At 38.6% G+C, this 23798-nt stretch overlaps 3 protein-coding genes across 3 annotated transcripts; 1 reads left to right on the top strand and 2 right to left on the bottom strand.

Annotated features, from left to right (window-relative positions):
- Positions 1–2543: 2543 nt before the first annotated feature.
- On the bottom strand, positions 2544–7760 carry BETA-UP (beta-ureidopropionase). Its single transcript, XM_077378017.1, has 6 exons — positions 7567–7760; positions 6758–6865; positions 4049–4237; positions 3751–3978; positions 3406–3630; positions 2544–3081 (listed from the first exon to the last, which is right to left on the bottom strand). The coding sequence occupies exons 1-6, from the start codon at positions 7711–7713 to the stop codon at positions 2716–2718; spliced, it is 1263 nt and encodes a 420-aa protein (XP_077234132.1). The 5' UTR covers positions 7714–7760; the 3' UTR covers positions 2544–2715.
- A 1194-nt stretch (positions 7761–8954) lies between these two features.
- Positions 8955–14105, top strand: LOC143875830 (uncharacterized protein At4g38062-like). The gene is made up of 2 exons (XM_077377419.1): positions 8955–9110; positions 10590–14105. The coding sequence occupies exon 2, from the start codon at positions 10625–10627 to the stop codon at positions 13997–13999; it is 3375 nt and encodes a 1124-aa protein (XP_077233534.1). The 5' UTR covers positions 8955–9110; positions 10590–10624; the 3' UTR covers positions 14000–14105.
- A 1987-nt stretch (positions 14106–16092) lies between these two features.
- LOC143876282 (Haloacid dehalogenase-like hydrolase (HAD) superfamily protein) lies at positions 16093–21314 on the bottom strand. The gene is made up of 4 exons (XM_077378018.1): positions 21135–21314; positions 19443–19614; positions 16685–16801; positions 16093–16473 (listed from the first exon to the last, which is right to left on the bottom strand). Exons 1-4 carry the CDS (start codon positions 21242–21244, stop codon positions 16351–16353), a joined length of 522 nt encoding a protein of 173 aa, XP_077234133.1. The 5' UTR covers positions 21245–21314; the 3' UTR covers positions 16093–16350.
- Positions 21315–23798: the final 2484 nt, after the last annotated feature.

A 23798-nucleotide genomic window follows, 5' to 3' on the forward strand; every position in this document is an offset into this window, starting at 1 on the left:
ATTTCCTGTTCTAACATAGGTTTGTTTCTTCCGCATTCTAAGCATTGCTATATCGGTGAGATTACACTAATTCAATTTCTTTTACTATTTGATACATAAGGTTTACTTGAAATGTGACCATCGAAATTTTATTTTCATTTTATTGTAGTTTTGGGTAAAAAAAAAATGAATCCTACTACTTTGAGCTCACTTCTGAGTGGTAGTGCAGGTTAACAGATCCTTGAATATCATAGGGCAACACCATTCTGATCTGTTTATAAAGGATTTTCTAATTGTGTTTCAACGATGGCATGAAAGGCCTATATACGGCTTCAGGTACATGAGTTTTTGAAGTCTTGTTTTGTTGTTTATGGGTTCTCTTTGTACTTGAGAGTGCCCTGCTCTGTTTGTGATGAATCTTCCTTTTATTATATTGAAATTTTCATATTGGTTTTATTAGATTTCAATTTCATAGATTTTTATGTGCTTCAGAACTCCATTATGTGAAAGTACTGTTTGGATTATAGAAAAGAGTAAAGCAATTAGATGAATTATAGAAAATCAAGGCTTTCCTCGATTGGGGATTGCATATGGTAATAAGTACAAAGTTAGCATCTGCATTGTTTTTTAATACATGGACAATGATTTGAACCTGGCATGTGATTCGTAGTTCCACATGTTTTGATAAAAGAGAAATTATGCCCGGGCATGCTCGTGTAAGGTGGAGTTGCCCTTGATATTTGATCCAATAGCAGCCCCTTAATAAGATGAAAAAGGGTGCTGCTGTTGGATCAAATATCAAGGGGGGTGCATGCCCGATCGGGCAAGATGTAAAATCTCTTTGATAATGTGAGGCCCATCATTCTACAACTCATGTTTTGATGTGACAATGCCCACTATTTTACACCAATGACCCATCTCCACCTAAATGGCTAAATCCATGCATAGGGTGGGCCCCACCATTTCACACCCATATTTTTGATAGGGTGACTTCCGCACCTCCACTCAAACCCATACATCAGGTGGGGCCCACCTTTTTACCCATGCTTTGATGGGATGGGTACAACTGTGACCATGGATATGGTGAAGCCCGCCATTCTACACCTCATGTATTTGATCGGGTGAACCACCTGTTGGCCCATTGCTATTGTTTTTGTGGGGGCTTTCTTTACATACTTCCCATGCTTCTAAACAAGGAAAAGTAAAAAACGGTGCTTTCCGTTGGATTAAAAATCAAGGGAGAGATGGTTTGTCTCTCTCCGCCCTTTATTTTGACGGTCGGGCATCATATAATTTCTCATATAATAATATATTATATTATGGTAACATAGTATGACAGAAAGAGATGTTCCTGTTGATACATGAGTGTACACTGTACACATCGATGCATGCCTTTCCAATAAATTCCAATATCTTTCTTACTTTTTTTTTTGAATGATATGACTGATATTAGTTAGTAGAGGAATGATACAAATAGAAAGGGGTAAAATACATTAGGCAGAAGATTTAGCAAGCATTTTTGAGGTATTACCTGATATGTTTCACGCGTTCCCCCTATTCTAATGTCTCAGTGACATTTGGAAAATTGAGTTTTTATATGGTGCCCCTGCCCCCACTGTATTTTAGATAAATAATCTGGTTTGCTAGCGTCCATCGCACAAGGCCTTTCGCAGATGGGCTGTTGCATGTGAGATCAGCCACACAGGCTCACTTTTCAGCAGATTTTGTCTTCATTCACGAGGTGGCTGTTCTCACATGCAACAGCCCATCCGAGAAATGCCTTTTGCAATGGACACTAGCGAATAATATATAATTCTGCAATTACAACCTTGAGATCACTCTTTTTTTCCTTTGAATCTGAACTCAAATCCATGGAGAAAGGATTCTTACAGTCACACCAGTAGAGAGACTTTCTTCTTCTTAGCTTGGAACTGCTATTGCAAGTTGCAACAGCAGGGAGAAGGGGCGCATATATCAATTAAGAAGCTTAGGAAACAGTTTCTTCCTCCTAAAATCTCTCAAATATAATGTGGCAACCGTGCACATTTTTTCTCGGAAAACATTTTTTTCCATGTTTTCTTAACTATTTTTTTAAGGTGAAAATTATTGCAACTAAAGCCTTTTCTATTTCTACCTAAAAAAAGGCACTACCAAATATTGAAAAAATTGTTTTAGTAAGGGCAATTGGCAACCAATAAAAATTATTCCATGGAATATTTGTGGGCACAAGTACAACTGCAAAAGATGAGCTGAGGAGGAGGGAGTGGAGAGAATCGATGAGGCACAGGGGGGAGAGCACACAAGAAATCTCTACAAAACAGTGAAAAATAACACACTACTTCATATTGTTTTCTTTCTTGTTTAATACCCTTCATATTGTTTCCCCCCCCGCCCCTGTTTTCCAGTTGCTTTTTGTGCTCCCCTCTGCCCATCCTCTCAAGTCTCTCTCCCCTCAGCCCATCTCTCACAATTAGCCCCACCAATATTGGATTGAATATTTTTTCTTGGTTGCCAAACATGCCCTATAAGATTGATCTACAAGGCAAAACAGGAGCAACAAACTCTTCTTTACGCAACATTTTTACTAACATCAACCACACCATAGAAATACACTGTTATCTTGAACTATTATACACAAACAAGGCTTGCAAGACATGTCAGTTGCATATTAGATTGATATTTTCCCCAAATTATTCAGCATTACAACCTTTATTATTACCTGAAACTTGTTTTATTTTAGAATGGCTTCTTTTGCAACAAAGGATCGACGATGACTTGGGGTTCGAACTCCGGCTTCAAGTATTGGGACAACAAATCCGCATATAAGTCATAGCGAGCAGTCATCCGAAAACCCCACTTGTCTTTCAGTTGCCTACAGAGGTTGAGATCCATGTCTGATATTATCAACCCATCCCTGTATCTAGAGATTGAGGGCGTGCAAGATGCATCCGGAGCTGAGAAATAGCTTGACCCATAAAAATGACCAAAATCCGTGTGTTGAGACTTCCCATCACCAGACGTGAAAGGATTGGGAAAGACCTCGGTCCCAATTCGATTGATTGACCCGACAAAATAACTGTTTGCAATGGCAGCATTGCGAGCCTGCATGTCACCCATCTCAAATATCAGATTATTTGCAATAAACAGTTAAATTACTAATCTTAACTATCACTTGACAAAATAGAAACATCTCTATAAGCAACTGAATCAGAGACTAAGCAGCCAAGTATGAGTTTGGACTAAATCCTTAACACAGAGACTAAAAAAATGTTAAAAACATTACTTCCAATAAACAGTTAAATTACTAATCTTAACTATCGCTAGAAACATCTCTGTAAGCATCAGAATCAGAGATTAAGCAGCCAAGTGTGTGGATGGGCTAAAACCTTAGTACAAAGTTAAAACTTAGAAGGGGAAAGAAGAAACCTCGATGGGCCACATTGGCTCGCTGAGCTCTCCAACAGTAGCAGAAGGATTAAAGACAATCTCAGCACCATTTAATCCAAATGCTAACCAATTAAGAGGATGATGCCTTCCATAACAGATATTTACAGCAATTTTTCCATAAGCGGTCTCAAAAACTGGATGCCCTGTGTTTCCTTCCATATAGTATGTGCTCTCATTGAAATCCCCAACTCTTGGTATATGATTCTGACAGAAATCAATGTCACGGGTTCCAAAATGCAATACTAATAGCGTGAACTAAGAACTAAAAGGAAAATGGAAAGCATGTACCGGCATTTTAGCAACCTGAATCTGAATCATATTTACCTTTCGATGCTTGCCAATTATGTTACCACGATTTCCGATTATAACTGCGGTGTTCCACAAAGTTTCTCCATGATTTAGATCCCTTTCAAGAATTGGACTCACTATGACCATGTTATATTTCTGTGCAAGGTCCTGAATAAATTGGGTTGATTCTCCATCAACAGGCTCTGCAAATTCACACCATCTCTTCTCACGAGTGCAAAATGCAAATGGCATCATCCATGCCTCCTGGATTTAGATTATAATGTTAGAAGATTTCGACAAAAAAATCCATGTGAATATCTATGCAATGACTTACTTGTAAGCATAACACATTGACACCCGAAGCACCAGCTGCATCAATCATGGTTTTCACTTTCTGCATGATGGCTCTCTTTTGGTCCAAAAAGGGTGCAGTTGTTGGAAGCACAATTGAGTTCTGAATGAGACCAACCCGAACTATCCGAGGTTGCCTCAGAATCTCTTTATCGGCATGAAAGCAGAATGCCTGTTTAAGATTGAAAAATGAGAACAAAAATCAACTGACACAAGATTCCACACAAGAGTTGTGTCGCTTTAGAAAAGCAGAATGATGATATAAAAGTCAAATGAACTGAAAATTCAATTAAAATAACCAGCCAATAAACTTAATTACTGCTAGCAAATAAACCAGGGGTCACATTAATCAGGGATAAGCAAAGAAATATTGTTTAAAGAGTTATAAGAAATCAAATAACAGGAATATATGTGTGTGTGTCTGCGATTATGCAAGTCCCATTAGGTTGAATTGCATCACCACATACAGTAAATGCATAGGCATAGAGAAACAGAAAATTGTTACACAGTAAATGCATAGGTTGAATAGGAATCGATGGAATACCTAGTAAGACAGCATGTTTCTGAAAAACAGATAATTTTGGAAGTGTATATAATAAAAAAGCATAGAGAAATTAATTAAATGATAAAAAACATGGAAAAACTTTACTAGGAAAGTAAACATGACAACTACTTCAGACTTGCTGTGATACAGAATCGCATGAGCTCGAGTGTGAGAAAAAAATGAAGAGTGAGAAGGCAGTGGGAGAAAGTTTGGCTACATTAAGTGCATATTCAGGATGAAAATATTAATCAAACTGAACACACCCTATATTAGGGTTAATCCTCTGATCTAGGAAAGCTAGGAACAAGGTAGCCTTGTGGCCTTGGGCATCTTGTCGATTTCTGGTCTCAGCTTTCCACACTTTGCTCTCAACGCCACAACCATCTATGTTAATCTCATCGTGACCTCATAACTTTTTATTAATAATAAAAAAAATAGAAATATGAGAAGGCCCAATCGAGGTGATCAGCCCAAAATGAATAACAAATAAGAAAATAGTACCAGAATATTTAAATACCAAATGAAAACAAAAACAGCAAGGGTATCATTTAACTTAATCAGCTATGATCAATGAAAAGCAGGCATAACGTCTGATAATAAGATCTATACTGAAACCCCTTCGTTAGAAAGCATGGCAGAAGTGAATGATATGTGATATGTCCATCAAGTCTGTCTAAACCTTCCTCAAAAACATCTGCAAGTTTCCAAGGGAAGCCTGCCCCATTTCTAATCCACCTAATCAAGCTGAGAGAATCTCGAATAAAATATTCCACACTAAAAAGCAACAGCAGAAGTCATACTCCTTACCCAAGGGCCAAAGCTTCTGCTTCGGTGGGAATTCTCTCCCCTACTGACCCAGCAAAAGTGAGGCAGGTAGATCCATTTCAATCTCTGATAATACCTCTGTACCTGCTCAGCCCGGATTCCCCTAACATGAGCTATCAAAATCTAATTTTATACTTCCCATAGGTAAATGTTTCCAACTAGGACAAAATTTTCTTTTGGGGACATCACCATTTAGATACAAGGCTTTAATTTCGATTTCAGCCGCCGCGGAAACGGAAATGTTTCGGTTTCTGTTGGAAATTTTGGTGAAAATCATGTAAAATCACGAAAACATAAGAAAACATATGGAAATGATAGAACTTAAAGATGAAACATCACGAAATGCTGGAATAAGCATACATACACAATTAGAAACTATCACATAAGCAAGAATACCATTCATAATGATTTAAAAACATCGAACACCTAGTGACACGCATTGTGACATAATTTAGTACGTACCAAGTTTCACATGCAATTCATTTACATATTTATACATAATACTGGCACCGTATTTCACATGGAATTTATATAAATATAATTATGTAATGCATAGTGATAAGGTAAACCACTATTACACTTGAGATTTTGGTTTATACATTTCGATCGTTTCAATTTCAATTTCAGTGGAGATGGAAACAGAAACATTTTGGTAGTTTCGTGTTGGTTTCGGTGAAAATTTAAAATCATGTTTCAAAAATATCCCCATTTTATTCTAATTTCTGAAGCTTGAGCATCCTTGAAAATCTTTGAAGCCACAGCCCATTTCACCAATCACCCTATCTTCGTAGATGTGACCTTTCTTTCAAATATTCACTTATTTCTTTCAGTCAAGATCGTTCAAAGGGCTTCTGGAAGGCTTAGATTCCAGAACATTCTACCCCTTGCCGACCAGGATCTCACTTTCCAAGCTGCAACAAACACATCAATAGACTTTGGCTTCAACCAATGAGTTATTCCTAGATTGGGTGGGACATACTTGCCTTACCTATGTTCAAAGAAGAGTGGGTTGCCTATTTGAATGAGAAGCAAATCACGCCGATAGCTTGCAGCGCTTGCCAGGTTTAGGTTGAGATATCCATAATGTAGCCTTCTGTTTTTGTTCTACCATCTCTCCCATTAGAGTCCCTTCTCATCACTTCTCCATGTAAATACATATTTTGACTGATATATAAAATTCTGACAAAACTATTTATTGCTAAACACTCACAGAATATAACACATTAAACTACTTAGTTGTAGCACTGATATCTAATCAGATGGTCTGATCTAAGATGATCTGTTCACACAAATACTGCAATGGAAAGTATGTCTAGAACTTACTTGCATATCAAAATCAAATGATGTAGAGAGGGCCATTGCAGGCTTCGGCAAAACAATGGGTTCAAGAGCTCTTCCACAGTTCAGCCCCAGAATCAAGCGGCTGACTTCCTGTAAAACGATGAGTAGATATTTAACTGAAGTAAAAAAAAAGTTCAAAATTCTATAATATCCATTTTCAAAATCCACTGTAATATCCACTGTTCAAAATTCATTTTCAAAAAAAAAAATCTATAATATCCACTGTTCACTCAATACTTGAAAGTGATGAAACAGAACTTGCAGCAATTATAATGAATAAGGATGAGGAGCCCCATTTTCATAAGGCCCTGTTTGTTGTAGATTATGAGAACCGATTGTGAATCCAAAACTGATTATTGGATTAGAATTTAGGTCTAAATTCTAATCCAATAATCAGTGATCTAAATTCTAATCCAATAATCAGTTTTGGATTCACAATCCCTTCTCAGAATCTAAAGCAAAAAGGGATTAAGAAATTGCAGTAGAACTTCATATCTTTGACATCTGATATGGAAATAAAAGTAGCAACTGAATCCCAACAACTCAAACCCTAAACCCTAAAACCCTAAACTCTACTGCTGAAGGGAAGTAATAAAAAGGGAGGTTTCAAACTAAAACCCTAGAAATTATCGATCACTTCAAGCATCAGAGCATATATAATAATTTGAGATCATGTATGAAAGAAAGGGGCTTTTAAGATCGCTTCAAGTATTGAAACATGCTGGCTTTAAATTGTAAAGCAGAAACCCTAACGGGGTAGAATATGAAGAGAAGTAGAAAGAAGGTTTTACCTGGAAAATTTCTGGCTTGAGAGAGGCATTAAGGAGTTGGTATAACGATTCAAAGCCATGTAGAGAACCATCTCTCTGAAATTTTTTTCTTTCTTCTCCTTCTCCATTTTCGATTTGACCGTTTTGTGGTGTGTTGCAGGGCTCCATTTTCTTTCTCAGAGAGAGAGAGAGAGAGAGAGGGAGAGGGAGAGAGGGTCGGGTGAAGGTCTAAAAGCCTTCGGTGGGACCTCGTTGATCTCTCGGGTACAATTCACACTACCATATTTTGATAATGAGATGAACTCTCGTTGTCTTTATTATTTAACTGGCTGTCAAAAACTATTACAATTAAGAAGGAAAAGACAAGGAGGGCTTGTCCCTTTATCAAAATATGGTACTGCAAATATTAGTAGCCTTAGCCTACATATATTGGAGGGCGGAGGGGCATGAAATCGAGACCGTTGATCTTGTAGAACATCATGAGCCAACTCTCATGATCTCCCATTCAATTGGAATAGGAGCTGACTCAATTGGAAAAGGAACATAGAATAGATCATCCAAAGAGGTGAGCGCTACCATACAATAAAATGAATCTTCATGATTAACCTTAGATGGGACCCACAATTCGGCTTGTGCCTGATTGCGGGTCGGGTTCAACCCAAAAAAAAAGGTCAAGTCAGGTTGGGTTGAGTTCGGGTTTAGGTTAACTTTTCCCAACCCAGGTTGAGTTCAAGTTGGGTTCGAGACTGAGGGTTTGGGCAAGCTGATCCGAGTGAAATTCGACGTATTTTATGATTATTTTTTAAAGTTTAAAAACACGGGTTGGGTCGGGTTGAACTCAGATCGGTTTGGCTTTTGGGTTGAATCTTCGGATCGGGTCGGGTTGTTGCAACCCGTAGGTCCAAGATCATGTTATTACAATGAGATCGCACCATACTAACAACAGGCTCAGTTTCAAATCTCAAGGCTTAGCATTTTGTAATCGTCAAGATGTGTATTGTGATCAGGGTCCTTAATCATGTAGGGCCCACCACGCTTATACCCAGGAATACCAAGGATTTAAGGGATCAGGTTATCTGATCGATCATGAAGATCTTTCCCCCGTAGATTTCTGCTAATTTACAGCCCATGATCAAACGGCTAGGATCACCAGATGAACGGGCTAGCATTTTTAGCAAAACCTATTTTAAGTAGGTAAAAGAAAAATTCGCACCCTCTGTAGGATGATTCACGCCCCTTTAAAGTGAATTGACGTCAAAAAGCGTTAAAGTCCGCTTTTTTGACGTCAATTCACCTTACAGTGGGGCGAACCATCCTACAGGGGTGCGAATTCATCATCACCCAAATAGGAATGCCGTCAAATTCCGTCATCCACATTCAAAATCCACGCCTAGACCGCCCAAAGGCCCCAAACGGAACTTTCAAAACGTTCAATCTCAGTTCACATCTTTTTCACTTTCGCTTCCTTTCCCAACAGCAATTTGCAGAAAAAAAAGAAAGATCTATCAGATCGGGAAATGCTCCATTAGCGACCTTCAATGGCGTATATCTACTCTCTTTAGAAGGTATTTCTTGTTCCCCTTCGTTTCTTAGGGTTTCTAGGTGTTTTGCTTCTCCTTTTCTCCTGATTTCTAGGTTTATGTAGGTTTCGATCGTTTGTGTCATATCCGTTGTATGCTTATAGATTTTGCATTTTTTGTTTGCAGATCCCTTTCCTTATTTCATTATTTTCCGAAATTAGTTACTTTTTTGAGTTGATTTGTGCTTCTAGGTCAATTTTTTCAGAGATCTGGAGTTGGTTATGGATTCTCTGTTCCTTTTCCTTTTTCTCCTGATTTCTAGGTCTATGAAGGCTTCGATCGTTTGTGTCATATCCGTTGTTGTATGCTTATAGATTTTGCATTTTTTGTTTGCTGATCCCTCTCCTTATTTCATTATTTTCCGAATTAGTTACTTTTTTGAGTTGATTTGTGCTTCTAGGTCAACATTTTCACAGATCTGTAGCTGGTTATGGATTCTCTGTTCCTTTTCCTTTTTCTCCTGATTTCTAGGTCTATGCAGGTTTCGATCGTTTGTATCATATCCGTTTTATGCTTATAGAGTTTGTATTTGTCTTTGCAGATCCCTTTCCTTATTTCATTTCTTTTGCTGAAATTAGTCACTTTTTTGTGTTGATTTGTGCTTTGGTCAAAATTTTCACAGATCTGGAGCTGATTTTGCCTTTTCTGAGACTTTTCTTTTTCTTAATTTTTTTTTATCTTGAACTGGATCAGATTCACTTCCCAGGGCTTGTCTAGTGTTTGTTTTGACTGTTTATTGTCTCATTTTGAGCAGAAATGTTTTTAACCTGGAGATTATCTTCTGCATCACTTCTTGAGCTTTCTAATAAGTATTTTCGGTCATTTTAGGTCATAATATTCATTATCAGGTCTCATTCTGTGTTATACCTTATGTTCTTTATTCCATTATTGCATAAAACTGTTGATTTGAAAAATTCCAATATTTCAGTTTTTCATAACTGTTGTAGGGATTATCTCCATTTATTCATGGAGTTTAGCTGCATTACAAAAAGAAACATCCTTCTGGGAAGTAAAATCGTCATAGAAAACACAAGCGATCATCTCCATTTGTTCATGTACTTTAGCTGCATTATGAAGAGAATCATCTTTCTAGGAAATGAAACTGTCATAGGAAACACAAGCATGAATAACCTATCTGGAAGGAAAAAGAAAAAAAGGAAATTGTTCTGAAAATGGGAAACACTATGAACTTGTTGCTTCTGAAAAGATTGTGAAATGCCATTTAAAACCATTGAGAAATGCTTGGAAAACAGGTTTAAAGCATTGTGAATCTTATTTCCAATGTTCGAAAAATGGGTTTTCATAGGATTTTTTGAAAATTTAGATAAACACTTTCAGATTAGTTTAGCAGTTCCCATTGGAGCTCTGTTCCCTGCATCTAGCAGTTTCTGGTAACTACGTTTTCTGTGCACTAAAGGTTTAATTTGATTTCTAGTCTGATTTGTTGCCTTAATCTTCGAGCAGGTGTTATTTCAAATCCATATTGATAAGCCTTGGAAATGGATGAAATCTGTAAAGAACTGGATGAAGTTAAAGCTGCGATGGCAAAGCTGACGGCAGAGTATCACGCAAAAACTGAACTGTCCGAGAGTTTAAGGAAAGCTCATAATGAACAACTAATTAAGGTCCAGGAGGCAAAAATGGAGATTGAGAAGCAGATCCAAGAACTAAATGCAAAGAGGGAGGAAATTTCTCTTGCGAGGCAAATGTATGAAGATCTCAAATCTAATTTGCAGCAGAAAGAATTGACTCTAAGACATCTGAGCTCAACAAATGATCAGCTCCGGAACAGTTGTGAAGAGAAAGTGCAGAAACTCGAAAGGGAAAAGATAGAATTTGTCTCTGCTTTGGATGAAGCAAGAGCTAAAATAGAGGACCAGGAAAGAAAGAGTTGTGCATACAGGGAGGAGCTTGAAGATCTGAAGGGACTTTTGTCTGTCGCCCAGAAGAAGTGTACTGATGCTGAAGAAAGATCTAAAGCCCCTAAGGAACTGAGACAGAGAGATGATATGTTGTTGCAATTGGAGGAGGAAAACAAGAAAGTTCTAGAGAAGCTCAAGTGGAGGAACGAGCAGTTTAAACATCTCGAAGAAGCACATGAGAAGCTTCAGGACCAATTTCGGGCTGGTATGAATGAGTGGCAGGTGGAGAAATCCAAATTGCTTGATGGCATTTGTTCGTTGCAGGGAAAGTTGGAAGCTCAAACTAGAGCTTCAGAAGGTCTTCGTTCCAAGCTACAGATGTGCAACCAAGCTCTAGCTCACGAAGAAAGCAGAAGGAAATTGCTAGAAATTCAAGCGTCTGAAACAAAAATATGCTATGAAAATGTTGCTGCGGAGTACGAAGAAGCAAAATCAATGATAGAAAGCTTGACAGTCCGGAGGGATGAAGAAATTGCAGCCCTGAGAGCCTCGTTGGCAATGAAAGACACACTTTTCAAGGAGATGGAATTCGTAAGAGCTCAACTTGAGCGTGAGAACCAGGAGTTGCAAGGATCTCTTAAGGAATTTCAGGAAGCTCAAATCAATCAAGCAGGATCTGCTGCTTCTGTAACAAAACTTCGTCAGAAGCTTCGAAATCTGGAGCAGACACACAAAGCTTGCTCCTTGACTCTCAAAGTGAAGGAAGCTGAATGGAGTTCTCAGTCAGAAAAGTTTCAAATAGATTTGGATGAATGCCGAATAGAATTAAGCTCCCAAGACAAACATATTAAGGAGTTGAAGACAGAATTAGAAGACTGTCATTCTTCAATGGCTCTACTGCAGTCACAAAATGAAGAGGTTTCCATGGCACTTATGGTATTGAAATCAGAAATTTCAAAGCCTCGCTTGGAATTCAAAGCTCCGGATGTTGAAAAGGAACCATGTAAAGAAAAGATAGAAGAACAGATTTTCCTCCTAACAGAACAATTGGAGAAGAAGAACAGTGCCCTGGTTAAAGCCCAATTGGAGATAGAACAAGAACGGAAGACTATTGCATCATTAAAGAAGAGCATTGAGTCCTCATATTCCCGGGAGCAGCAGTATTTTCTGATGCAGAAAGATCTCGAAAGGTATAAAGAAATGCTTGAAGAATCATACAGCTGTCGAGATCGCTTAAAAGAGCAAGCTTCTCAGAAGGAAGCTTCTCTAAGAGAGGATCTTAGCAAGGTTTCAAATGCTTTAGATAAAGCAAATTGTGATTTATCTGAGGAAAAACTCAAAGGAAGCGAAATGGAATTTGAATTGCAAAAATGGAAATCAGTCGCTGAAAAAATGAAAGTGGCCAAACAGGACGCTGAACCTCAACTGAAAAATTATCAGGACAATAACCATGAGATTCGAAAAGAAATGGAAGCTGCCATTTTTGCCAAGATGGAGACTGAGGGAACCCTTGAAGAAGTGAGGGAGAGGTTCCATGCAGTGGTGGAAGAGAAGGACAGGAAAATAAATGATCTAAAGGGACAGATTGTTGTCATGGAACAAGAACAAGAATCCATGGGAAGAGAAATGAAAGCTGCCATCCTCGCAAAAGATGAAGCCGAGAAAACCTTCATGCAAGAGAAGGAGAACTTTGTCCGGATTACAGATGAGAAAGACAAGAGGCTAGATAATTTCCAGCGACAGGTTGTCTTTTTGGAGCAAGAATCCATGAGAAGAGAAATGGAAGCTTCTATTCTTGCAAAGAGTGAGACTGAGAAAACTTTCAAGCAAGAGAAAGAGAGCTTTCTCCGTATTGCAGAGGAGAAAGAGAAGAGTCTAGACCTTCAGAGTCAGATTGTTATTATGGCAGAAGAATTCATTAGAAGAATAACAGAAGCGACCATTCTTGCAACACTGGAGACTGAGAAAGCCTTCATCAAAGAGAAAGAGAGCTTTCTCTGTATTGCAGAGGAGAAAGATGGGAGAATAGATGACCTTCAGAGACAGATTGTTTTTATGGAAGAAGAATGCGTTAGAAGAGAAAAAGAAGCTGCCATTCTTGTAACAGTGGAGACTGAGAAAGCCTTCAATAAAGATAAAGAGAGCTTCCTCCGTATTGCAGAGGAGAAAGACGAGAGGCTAGATGACCTTCAGAGACAGATTGTTTTGATGGAAGAAGCATGTGTTAGAAGAGAAAAAGAAGTTCTTGCAACAGTGGAGTCTGAGAAAGCCTTCTTTATTAAACAGAAAGAGAGCTTTATCCGCCTTGCAGAAGAAAAACAAAAGAAAATAAGTGACCTCCATCAACAGATCCTACTACTGGAGCAAGTCGAAGTTACTGTTAATTCGAAACTTGCAGAGAAACAATTTGAAATTACCACACTTCATGAGGCTTGGCAGAAGATTGCCATGGATTATACACTGGCCAAGTTAGAAATTGTGTTCAAAAGCTTATCAGTCACTGAGCTGGAAGAAGAGATTGATAGTTTAAAACAGAAACTGGTATTGGGCGAGAAAGCATTTTCAGATATGCAGCAAAGGGCAGAGCAGCTTGAAGGTGAACTAAAGATGGAGTATTCAGATAAAGTGAGAGTGATAGATCAACTTAAGGGTAAGATGCGAAGCATGGTGTCTACTGAAAGAATGTTAGAAGGTCAAATTGCAGAACTGAAAGGTCAAATTAAGGGATTGTTTGAAGTTAACACGAAGTTAGTGTCGGAGAGGGAGGAGCTGGTGGATCAGATGATAGGATTTTGTGATCAGATTGGTGAGTTCTCTGGCAAGGACGCTGAATTGATGAAGAGCTTGGAAAGGATTGTACAGTTGCCCAAAAATGAGGAGGGACCAGTGAAGGATTGTGAAGAAGATGAGCTGTTCAGATTTAACAAAGATGGGAATCACATTGTTTCTGCCAAAGAAATGAAAGAGGCGATTCCTAACAGGAGATCACCACTGAAAGCTCTCAACAGTTAAGTAAACTGGACAAAAAGGTAATCATCTGTACATTAAAATTTGTTGAAATCATCTCAATCATGAGGAACATTAGTACTTAATTTTTTTCAACATATTTTTCAGCAGATGGGTTCATTTGTTACAGCAGATTATAGTCACTCTGAGAAATTTCTTTCATTCCACTTTAGTGATTGATCCTCTTCAGTTTTTCATATAGCATGTACAAGATGATCTTACAGCAGATCCTTTTCTTGACATCTAATTCCCTTTTACTAAATTGTTTTAGAAGAGTATGAGACTTCCTCTTTTTTTTACTAAGAATGATTCAGCAGTCTTGGGAAAAAGACTTTTTTATAATTCCATCAGTTTAATGCCTCTTTATTTTTTATAATTCCATCAGTTTAGAGTTCCTCTCATTTTTAATATGAAATTGTTTCTTAAACTCTTCTTACTCCAAACTATAAAACTTAATATTTCATTAAAATATATTAGGAGGTTTGCTAAACTGAAGGGCGTCCTTATAGAAAAGAGCTGAAAGGGTGCCCTCATTGGCTGAAATTGGCTGCATTTATGATGGCAAGAGTCATAGGACTAAATGCAGCCACGTTCTGCCAATGGGGGCGCCCTTTCAGCCCTTTTTTGCAAGGGTGCCCTGAGTTTGGAATAGATTTTCTTTTTCGGAAGTATATATGGTGTCTGCCATGTTCGTAAAATATTAAGATGAGGCCAAAGTCTACCAGTTATTCAACTATCCAAACCATACATTTGTTGGTTGTTATGGCATGCACCCTAGGGGTGCAACCTGGGTCGGGTTCAACCCGAACCTGACTGGTTCAACCTGATTTTGGCTCGGGTTGGGTTGAGAAAAGCCAATCCGATTTTATTACGGTTTGTGATAGGGGCCTTGGGCAATCCGATCCTACTCGTCCTCCAATTTTATCGTGATTTCTCAGGGCAATGTTTTTTTTCATATTCTTGTGTTTGGCCTAGATTATCCTGAACCCAACCCCACCTGATTCGGAAAAAGCAGGTTAGACGGGTTGAGAGGTGTTTTTTCTTTTTTTTGCGTAGGTAAGCTGGGAAGGCTTGAGAGATTTAGAAGCGGGTTGGATTAGGGTTGACCATCATTGACCCGAGGCTCCAGTTAGGGTTGAGGGAATGCTATCTTGGGTTGGGCTAGGGTTGGCCTCAACCTGATCCAACCTGACCCAAGTTGCACCCCTAATACGCCCCAAATCTTCTCCATTGGATGATCTTAGACCTTGAAATTGTGGCTTCTAAAATAGCCAGTTCAAAAAGTTAGAAGGGCAAAATCACCACAAATCTGAGGTGTGCCCTGTTCGTTTAGATTTTGTCCAAAACTGATTATATGACTCAAAATTAAATGCAATTTTGACTCCAGTAGCCTGTTTTTGGACTCAATTAATTCTCAATATCTAAAGCCGATACAGTATATTTTCGCTATGATGATCACACATTGATACCCTAGGAGATCAATGTTCTGCATCACCAAACCAGTTGATCCTATAAGATGGGATCAACTGGTTTGCACAAAAAAATTTGATGGCAATCCTCTTATTTACAATCAACATCTTTTGGAACCTTGGTGTGCGCATTTTCCCCGAGAAATGCTTGAAGGCCCCAAAGCTTTTCCCTACAAAGACCCCAAGCAACAGTTGAAGCTTTTATGTCCATAGCCAAAATCTATGTGGGTTTTTTTTGCGCCATGAAGAAGTGCTGAGATCTTCTTATTGAATGTAGAATGTTGATGAAATATTTACCGCGCCACTCATTGACTCTCCCAAGTCGACTCTCTTTTACCTTGTTGAGTGAGTTCTTGTCCTAGTCCAAGTTTCGAAACACCGCCCAAACAACTAATAACTTTGCCCTGAAATAGAGTTTCTCACGCTATCCATATATTCAAGGGGCAATGTCCTGAACTTGTGTTTGGTATTCATAGACCCGAACTCTATACATGGAGGTAGGCTCATTGCATACAGTTGCCATTCTCCTTACATGGTCACTGTCGAAAGGATTTTCTCTTAGAAAATACTAGGGGAGGAAAAAATAGATCTGGGTTATATATTTGATGATCCAAACCAATTATACGTGAGTGCCGCTCATTAATCTTCTATATAAAAGATGACTGTAAAAGAAGCAGAATTTTTTTCAAACAAAAAAAACCTGTATAATGTTTGTACTTTGTATCCAGATTCTCAATCCCAAATTAAAAATAAATTGGTCACCAATACATAGACATGCTCATAGCCACAAAAAACTAATTTCAATAACCCAATGAGATATATAGAAGTAGCTCAACTTTATGGGGCATGGTTTCAAAAAGATAACCATTCAGTTGAGCTAGAAACAAGTTACTTTCCTTTGTTTCTACCTGGAGAGACAGAATCACGAGCAAAATTAGTTAAGCCCAGCCTCAAAGCTCCAAGGTTCACACCATTACCAACCAAAATGCTTGTTACTCCCATGTTCGAGACCTGTAGAGAATGTTGACCAAAGTTACATGAATGGTATAAATGTAAGAAGGTGAAGAACTAAATACATAATGGATTTTCCAACTTGAAATATTCTATAACTATGGAAAGAATACAGAAAACTACGAAGATATAAATGAATTTGAAATGCTTCAGAAGAAAAATGCAAGAGTTCAAAGTATCAAGAAAAGCAGGTGAAACAAAGAGACATTACCGCGTCAATGTTCCTATCCTCATCATCAAAAAAGAGCATTGAATTAAAAGGCACCCCAGTCCTCCTGTGGATTCTCTGGAAATGCTCTGTCTTGTGGCACCAACTGGAGAAAATCTCCTGCAACAAGAACAAAATAAAATTTAAATATACAATAAGAATCAATAGTCAACTGATAAATATTGGGAAATAATATTAGCATTCCTTCTTTTACAATGGCACTCAATTTATTAACCAGTTTTTTGATTGGCTGGTGTTAGTTTTTTGAGAATTGTAATCTAATTATATATAAGTAAAGCTGAATGGTGCACAACGTGGTGCTGCCACGTGGCACCCTCCTATACACGCAACTTCTGCGTATAGCCCCTTTTAAGAGAAAGCGTAATATACACCGCACTACTGTGTATAGCATCAAAATGTGATCTGTTTACGTTTGAGAAGGAATTCCACAACTTCCTTATTTCTCTCCATAGCAACCAATTAAATCTCCTATAATCTCTGTCCGTCTTTATTAGTTAAAGCAACCCCTCTTTCCACCGTCTACTATGAAAAGGATTTCTACTACTTCCTTATTTCTCTCCATAGCAAGCAATTAAATCTCGTATAATATCTCTCCCTCTTTTTTAGTTACGTTTTAAAGAGACAGTGGAGAGAGAGATTTAATTATATTAAGTTTTAAACTTCTTCTCTTCTACCCACCAATCCTTTTCAAAGCCGTGACCTCCGTCCTCATCCAGGTAGGACTGTCAATCGGGCCGAGCTTGGGTGGGCCTGAGGTGCTCAAGCTCAGCCCATGTCTATACAACGGGCTACGGGCCGAGTTCGGGCCTGACTAAATTAGAGTTTGCTTACTCAAACTCAGCCCAAACTCCACAACAGGCTTCGGGCCGAGTTCGGGCTTGCCCATCACCTCTTATTTTCTGCACGAGAAAAGACTAAGGCAAGCACAGAGTGACCAAGTACCAGCTCAAAGACAAGTTAACAACCAAAAACCTATTGAACATTCCATCCAAAAAACCTGTTGAACGTATTCCTGTTTAAGTGTTGAACTAGAAAACCATTTAATATCATAAAGAGTAACAGAGAATGAGGTATACAACCATACTGGTAATGGATGTTGAACCAATCATCATTTAAATTGAAGCAATCCACCAGTCAAAAGCAATCTAAACATAAGATAAGTCTAAAATTTAGCATAGTAAATTATATAGTAAATATATTATCGGGCCCGGGCCTATAATGGGCTGGACGACCTTTGATCAAGCTCAGCCCAAATTAGAGTTCGGGCTTCAACTTTTGACCAAGCTTGGTTTGGCTTGTTCTCATTTTAATTAAGGGCGGGCTTTTAGCGGGCTGAACGGGCGGGCTTCGAGCTTGCCCATCCCGATTGACAGTCCTACATCCGGGTATGCCAATATTTTGTTTAAGCCATGATTCAATAATTTAATTCATCTTTCTTTTAGCTTTAATTTATAGACTTTTTATATGGTGTAAGCCCTTATAGTCCCTTATTTTTCAAAAAGTAATGTAGGGACCACACAATAGGATGATCCAAACCGCCCATATCATTTCTCTCTAAATCGTGGAAAAAATTCAAGAATTTTTTTTGTTAAGAATTTATTTAATATGTGTGTGTGTGTGTACTGTAGAAGAATCACAAATAACTTTTAAAATTTATTTAATATTATATATACTTTCTAGTATTTATTCTTCTTTTTAAATTTTAATATTTAATATTAGGATTTGCAATATAACTTTTCAACATGCTTCCCACAAATTTTTATGAATCATTTTCATTTTTATTCGCCCCGTGCAACGCACGGGTCTGCAACTAGTAGCCTTTAATAGTTAACTAGAAAAGTGCAAAATAAAGAGAGGATTGCCTTTATCAAAACAAGGGGGTGCAGTCATATTTTTCCCCAATATTATATAACGAGTAATAAAATTATAAAGGATTTGCTAGGTACCATCATAAAAGGCCTTTTGTGATGGTACCGGCTGTTGCATCAGAGAGCAGCCCCTCAGATAAATTAAATGAATGAGAGATAAACTGAGCTTATGTGGCTGCTTTCTCATGCAACAGCCGGTCTGCGACGGCCCCTAGCAAATCCCAAATTATAAACATTATCAACAGGGAAACAGTAATGCTCCAGTGACACCATAAGATACGAAATAACATCCCCATGATTCTTATTATTGATGTCTCATGATCTTGATTTGAAGAAATTTTCTGATTGTACCAGTGTGCAGAACCTGCTAATAAAATATGAAAGAAGAGGATTGTCTCATCATTAAAATAATTTATATTTCCATGTCCTTGAACAACAAAAAAAAGTTCGTTTAAAATTAACAAGCATAACTTTCAGACATCAAATTCTCATTTTCTTGAATAGTGAGGCAACATGAACTTTGGGTTAAATATTACTTCATTACGGTGGCAAAACGATCCTGCTCTTCCAAAAAATTACAAATGGGTCCACATAAGCAACCCAAGAGTTTGAACTTCCAACAATTCAGTGTAAAAAATGTTTCAAGATAATTGTTTCTTCGAGAGGTAAAGTCACTAGTTGATTTCTGAAATTCTGGGCAGTTCTGGGAGTTTGGGTCACAATTCATGAAGTTTCTATATTCAGTTATAGTCTTTTTTTATTGAATAGTCTGCTATAGTCTCAACACCAGTAAAAGAGTAAATGTGAGAGCAGTGACACTAATAAAAGCATGCTCATTTAGAGGAAAATAAAACGTTCGTGATGGAAATCACCTGGGCCACGAACATGGATTGAAAATCCATTTTCTTGAGAAATGCCTTTGCTATATCAGGAGTTGGTGATCGAGAAGCAATTGCTACATCAATGCCCTTATCCTTGAGAGCATACAATATGCCTTTGGCATGTGGGTACAGAGATGGCTTTTCATTTTTGGAGCGGCATTCGCTGAGAAACAGAAAAGTCACTCAGAAAAGAAATTTAATCAGTAATAGTAAGAGACTCATTAAAATAAAATGAGCAGCTTATGTATATACTTATGTGTGTGCGCGTGCGTGTGTATAGCGGACTGATATCTGCACGTCCATGTTTTGATAAGACAACGAATCACCTTGTTTTATACGTTTTTAATTGGATGCTGATAGCTTTTTGGGAACTGTAATAGCTTTTGACAGTAGTTAAAAATGTGTAAACATGGTGTTTTGTCCATTATCAAAACATGGCTGCGTAGATATCAGTCTCCTATGTGTCTAGGTTTTTATTTGTTTGTTTGGAAATTGAAAAATCAGTTGAGAAGAGTTAATTCTAGGATTTGTCATTTGTGAAGTGCCAAACCAGGCGCAGAATAAAACCATTTAGTTCTATCAATCATGTAAACTTCAAACAGAAGTGTACAGAACAATGAAGAGAAAGGTAAAGAGACTCGAGTCCCCAAAAGGCTATTGAAGTTATTCTAACAAAAATAATTGTAATTAGCATGAAAAATCTAGAAGCAATCAAACTATACCTGCATGGCACTTGATCCCATGAGTTATTTTTATTGTAATTAATGTCATTGATTTGACGTAGAAGCATTGGAATTAATGTCATTAATCCCAGAAGTTATTTTATTGTAATTGTTGGGAAAGTTGTCTTGTTTCCCACAATTCGGTGGAAACCGAAATAGGAAAGTTTTCTTTAGGTTTTGGTAAAACCTCGGGATAAAAGCCTTCACACGATCAAGTGTGGGTTGCGGCAAACAAGAGAGGGAGAGAGAGAGAAAGAGAGAAGGAGAGAGTGAGGTTCCTCTCAGGTTTCTCCTCTTGGGTTTTTTCTCGAGTTTTACTCGTGTTTCTCTTGTGTACAACCTTGATTGAGAGGACGAGGAAAGAGTGGCGGGTTTGGTATTAATCCGCTGTAATTTTCTCCACAGTAATTAATGTCATTGATACATTGAATTATACTTTAACTACAAAAGGTGTATTTGTAACTGGTAGACAACCCAAAGCTCTAAGACCATTGGATATATTCAGAGAATGGTTGCCAGAGCAGATGTGCAGCTCTACTAACATATTTAGTGATACAATTCTATAATAACTCTAAGGATAATTCCATAAATATTTATCCTAACAATTATCAAAATAAGAATTCGAGATTTTCACCATTTTTCTCTCTTGGGTTCTTGGTAGTGACACGAGGACATGGAATCACAACCCTAGTTGCAAGAATTCGAGATTTTCGAACAAGAAGAAGGGAACCCAAATAACCCAACCGAACAAGAACATATCATATCAAAATCGCAAATTCAGAAGAAAAAAAAAACAGACCCTTATCGACATAGATCCTTAATTCCAAGAAAAAAGAAAGAGAATAACTCGTTCAGTTTCTAGAAATTAGAAGATCAGAGCAAAGTTTACATGGAAATAAAAACCCACATGTGATTCAGACCCACAGAAGCTAATTCACAAAAAAGAAGAAGAAAAAATTACCAGTAGAAAGGCCAGAGAGTGTAATCGAGGTCGAAAACAACTAATCTAGGGAGGATTTGGAACAGACCCAGGATCTGTAGTGCTTCCTCTTTCACCTTTTCGTCTCCCATTTTTTTTTTCTCTTACGTTTCGATTTGGGCGCTGATATCCCCACCTTACGGCTGGCTAACGACGTTTACTTACCATTTGACCGGTCTCTCTCTCTCTCTCTCTCTCTCTCCCCAGACACACACAACAGGAACAGTTGGTGGGCCCAACAGAAACCATCGGTGGAATGGTGGGCCCATCGAACAACGTAGGCCCCGCCCATACCACACCATAGGATAATCCAAACCGTCCATTTGATGGGCCATAAACGTAAATAGGTTGCGTCCCAAAATATTATTTCCATAGGTTGATCCTAGCCCTCCGATCTAAATAGAAACTACATCTTATGCAACCTCTAGATTGTAGGGTGGGGCCTAAATTGGTACGAACCACACCATAGGATGATCCAAACCATGGACGGCTTGGATCATCCTATGTTGTGGACGGTACGCTTTAATTTGAAAAATATCGGTGGGGCCTACGATTGGGCCTTAATGTTACTGTACGACCAACTCCATAGGATTATCCAAACCGTGGACGGCTTGGATCATCCTATGTTGTGGATGGGCCGCAATGTTACTGTACGACCTCAGGATGATCCAAACCATTCATTTGATGGGCCAACCCTTTTGGGGGCACAACCCATTTACGTTATGGCCCATCAAATGGACGGCTCGGATCATCCTATGGTATGGACGGTACACTTCCATTTTCAAAAATATGGGTGGGGCCTAAATTGGGCCTTAATGTTACTGTACGAATCACACCATAGGATGATCCAAACCATGGACAGCTTGGATCATCCTATGTTGTGGACGGTACGCTTCAATTTGAAAAAATATCTGTGGGGCCTACGATTGGGCCTTAATGTTACTGTACGACCAACTCCATAGGATTATCCAAACCATGGACGGCTTGGATCGTCCTATGTTGTGGACGGGCCTTAATGTTACATTACGACCAACTCCATAGAATGATCCAAACCATTCATTTGATGGGCCACAATGTAAATAGGTTGTGCCCCAAAAATCATTTCCATAGGATGATCAAAACCCTACAATCTATAGAGGTTGCATAAGATGTAGTTTCTATTTAGATCGGAGGGCTAGGATCAGCCTATGGAAATGATATTTTGGGACGCAACCTATTTACGTTTATGGCCCATCAAATGGACGGTTTGGATTATCCTATGGTGTGGTATGGGCGGGGCCTATGTTGTTCAAAGATGGGCCCACCATTCCACCAACGATTTCTGTTGGGCCCACCAACTGTTTCTGTTGCGTGTGTGTGTGTGTGGAGAGAGAGAGAGAGAGAGACTCGTCAAAATGTCAAATGGTGGGTAAGTGACACATACATTAAATCCTAACGTTTAGCGTTAGCCAGCCGTCCCGCGGGGCGGGGGGGGGGGGGGGGGGGGGGGGGGATATCAGCGCATATATATGCGTGGAGCCCTCTTCAACCTTGCTCGACACGTGGACCAATGAGATTATAGAATGTGGGGCCCACAAACCATTCATTTGTTGGGCCACGAGGCTCTCTCCCTATGTTGAATAATGGGCCCAATGACCAGTCCTCTAAAAATGGCATCTGTGTATTTCTAGGACCCAACTTCATCATTTTGTTCGAGAACGTACTGTACATGGCTCTCTACAAGTTCATGTAATTGCAAATATTGGTCAACCAATTTATGGGCTCACGAGGAGGGGACTATCCGTCCCATGTTTCAGAGCTTGAGAGAGGGTGTTAAGAGATCAACATGTGGATTTCATTCTTTAGAGTTTCACACCCCAAGCAAATCTCTCGACTTTCATCAGTCTTTCTAACACCCAACTTCTATTATGATTTAAGTATACCCTTCATCACCTTGTGTTGCTAAAACTGGTTCTAACCAAATCTAAATCTATTAGAACTTTGTAACCTCTGTGCTAAGCAATATTATCTATCCCATTGCATTCATCTTTGACACTAAACCCTTATGCCTCGTTTATAATTTCATCAAGTTTTACACGTGGTAAAATCCAACTTTCTTATAGTGTGCTTAAGATCAATCGCTTTTCGGTACCTTTAAGAAGTGCCTGTATTCGATGTGGGATCAAGCCTGTACATAGTTGTTGTAATTTTATTACAATATGACAAAGCAAAAGAACAACTCCTGCTAGCCAAGTGCATCAAAAGATACAATCAATCCCATGCTCGTAGCATGAGCCTTGAAAATTGCTTTCTGCCTAACATTGGTAAGAAGATCAACTATCATTTCTCCCTTCCTTGTGTGCTCAATCACCATAAATCCCTCTCTGATCTTTTCCAACACAACCTTGTGTTTTATTTTGATGAAGTTCAAACCTGATGACCTTCTATAAACTCTGGGAGCTTACCCAAACTAAACTGGCCTCTTCTCGTCTAATCATTCCGGGCCTCGCAACTCTCTCCTCCTCCCACCACCTGAACAACTATCCCTCTCACACCACTTGGAGAATCAAATTTATCGTTAAATTTTTTTTGCCATGTCCCGGATACTCATACCTTTTAGTAGATGTGTTTCCCACAGTTGTTTATTCACAAACATGCCCCTGTTTT

Source organism: Tasmannia lanceolata, unplaced genomic scaffold, assembly GCF_043159265.1.
Source record: "Tasmannia lanceolata isolate RefF3 unplaced genomic scaffold, GAP_Taslan_0.1 ptg000004l, whole genome shotgun sequence".
In the NCBI taxonomy this organism is placed as follows: domain Eukaryota; kingdom Viridiplantae; phylum Streptophyta; class Magnoliopsida; order Canellales; family Winteraceae; genus Tasmannia; species Tasmannia lanceolata.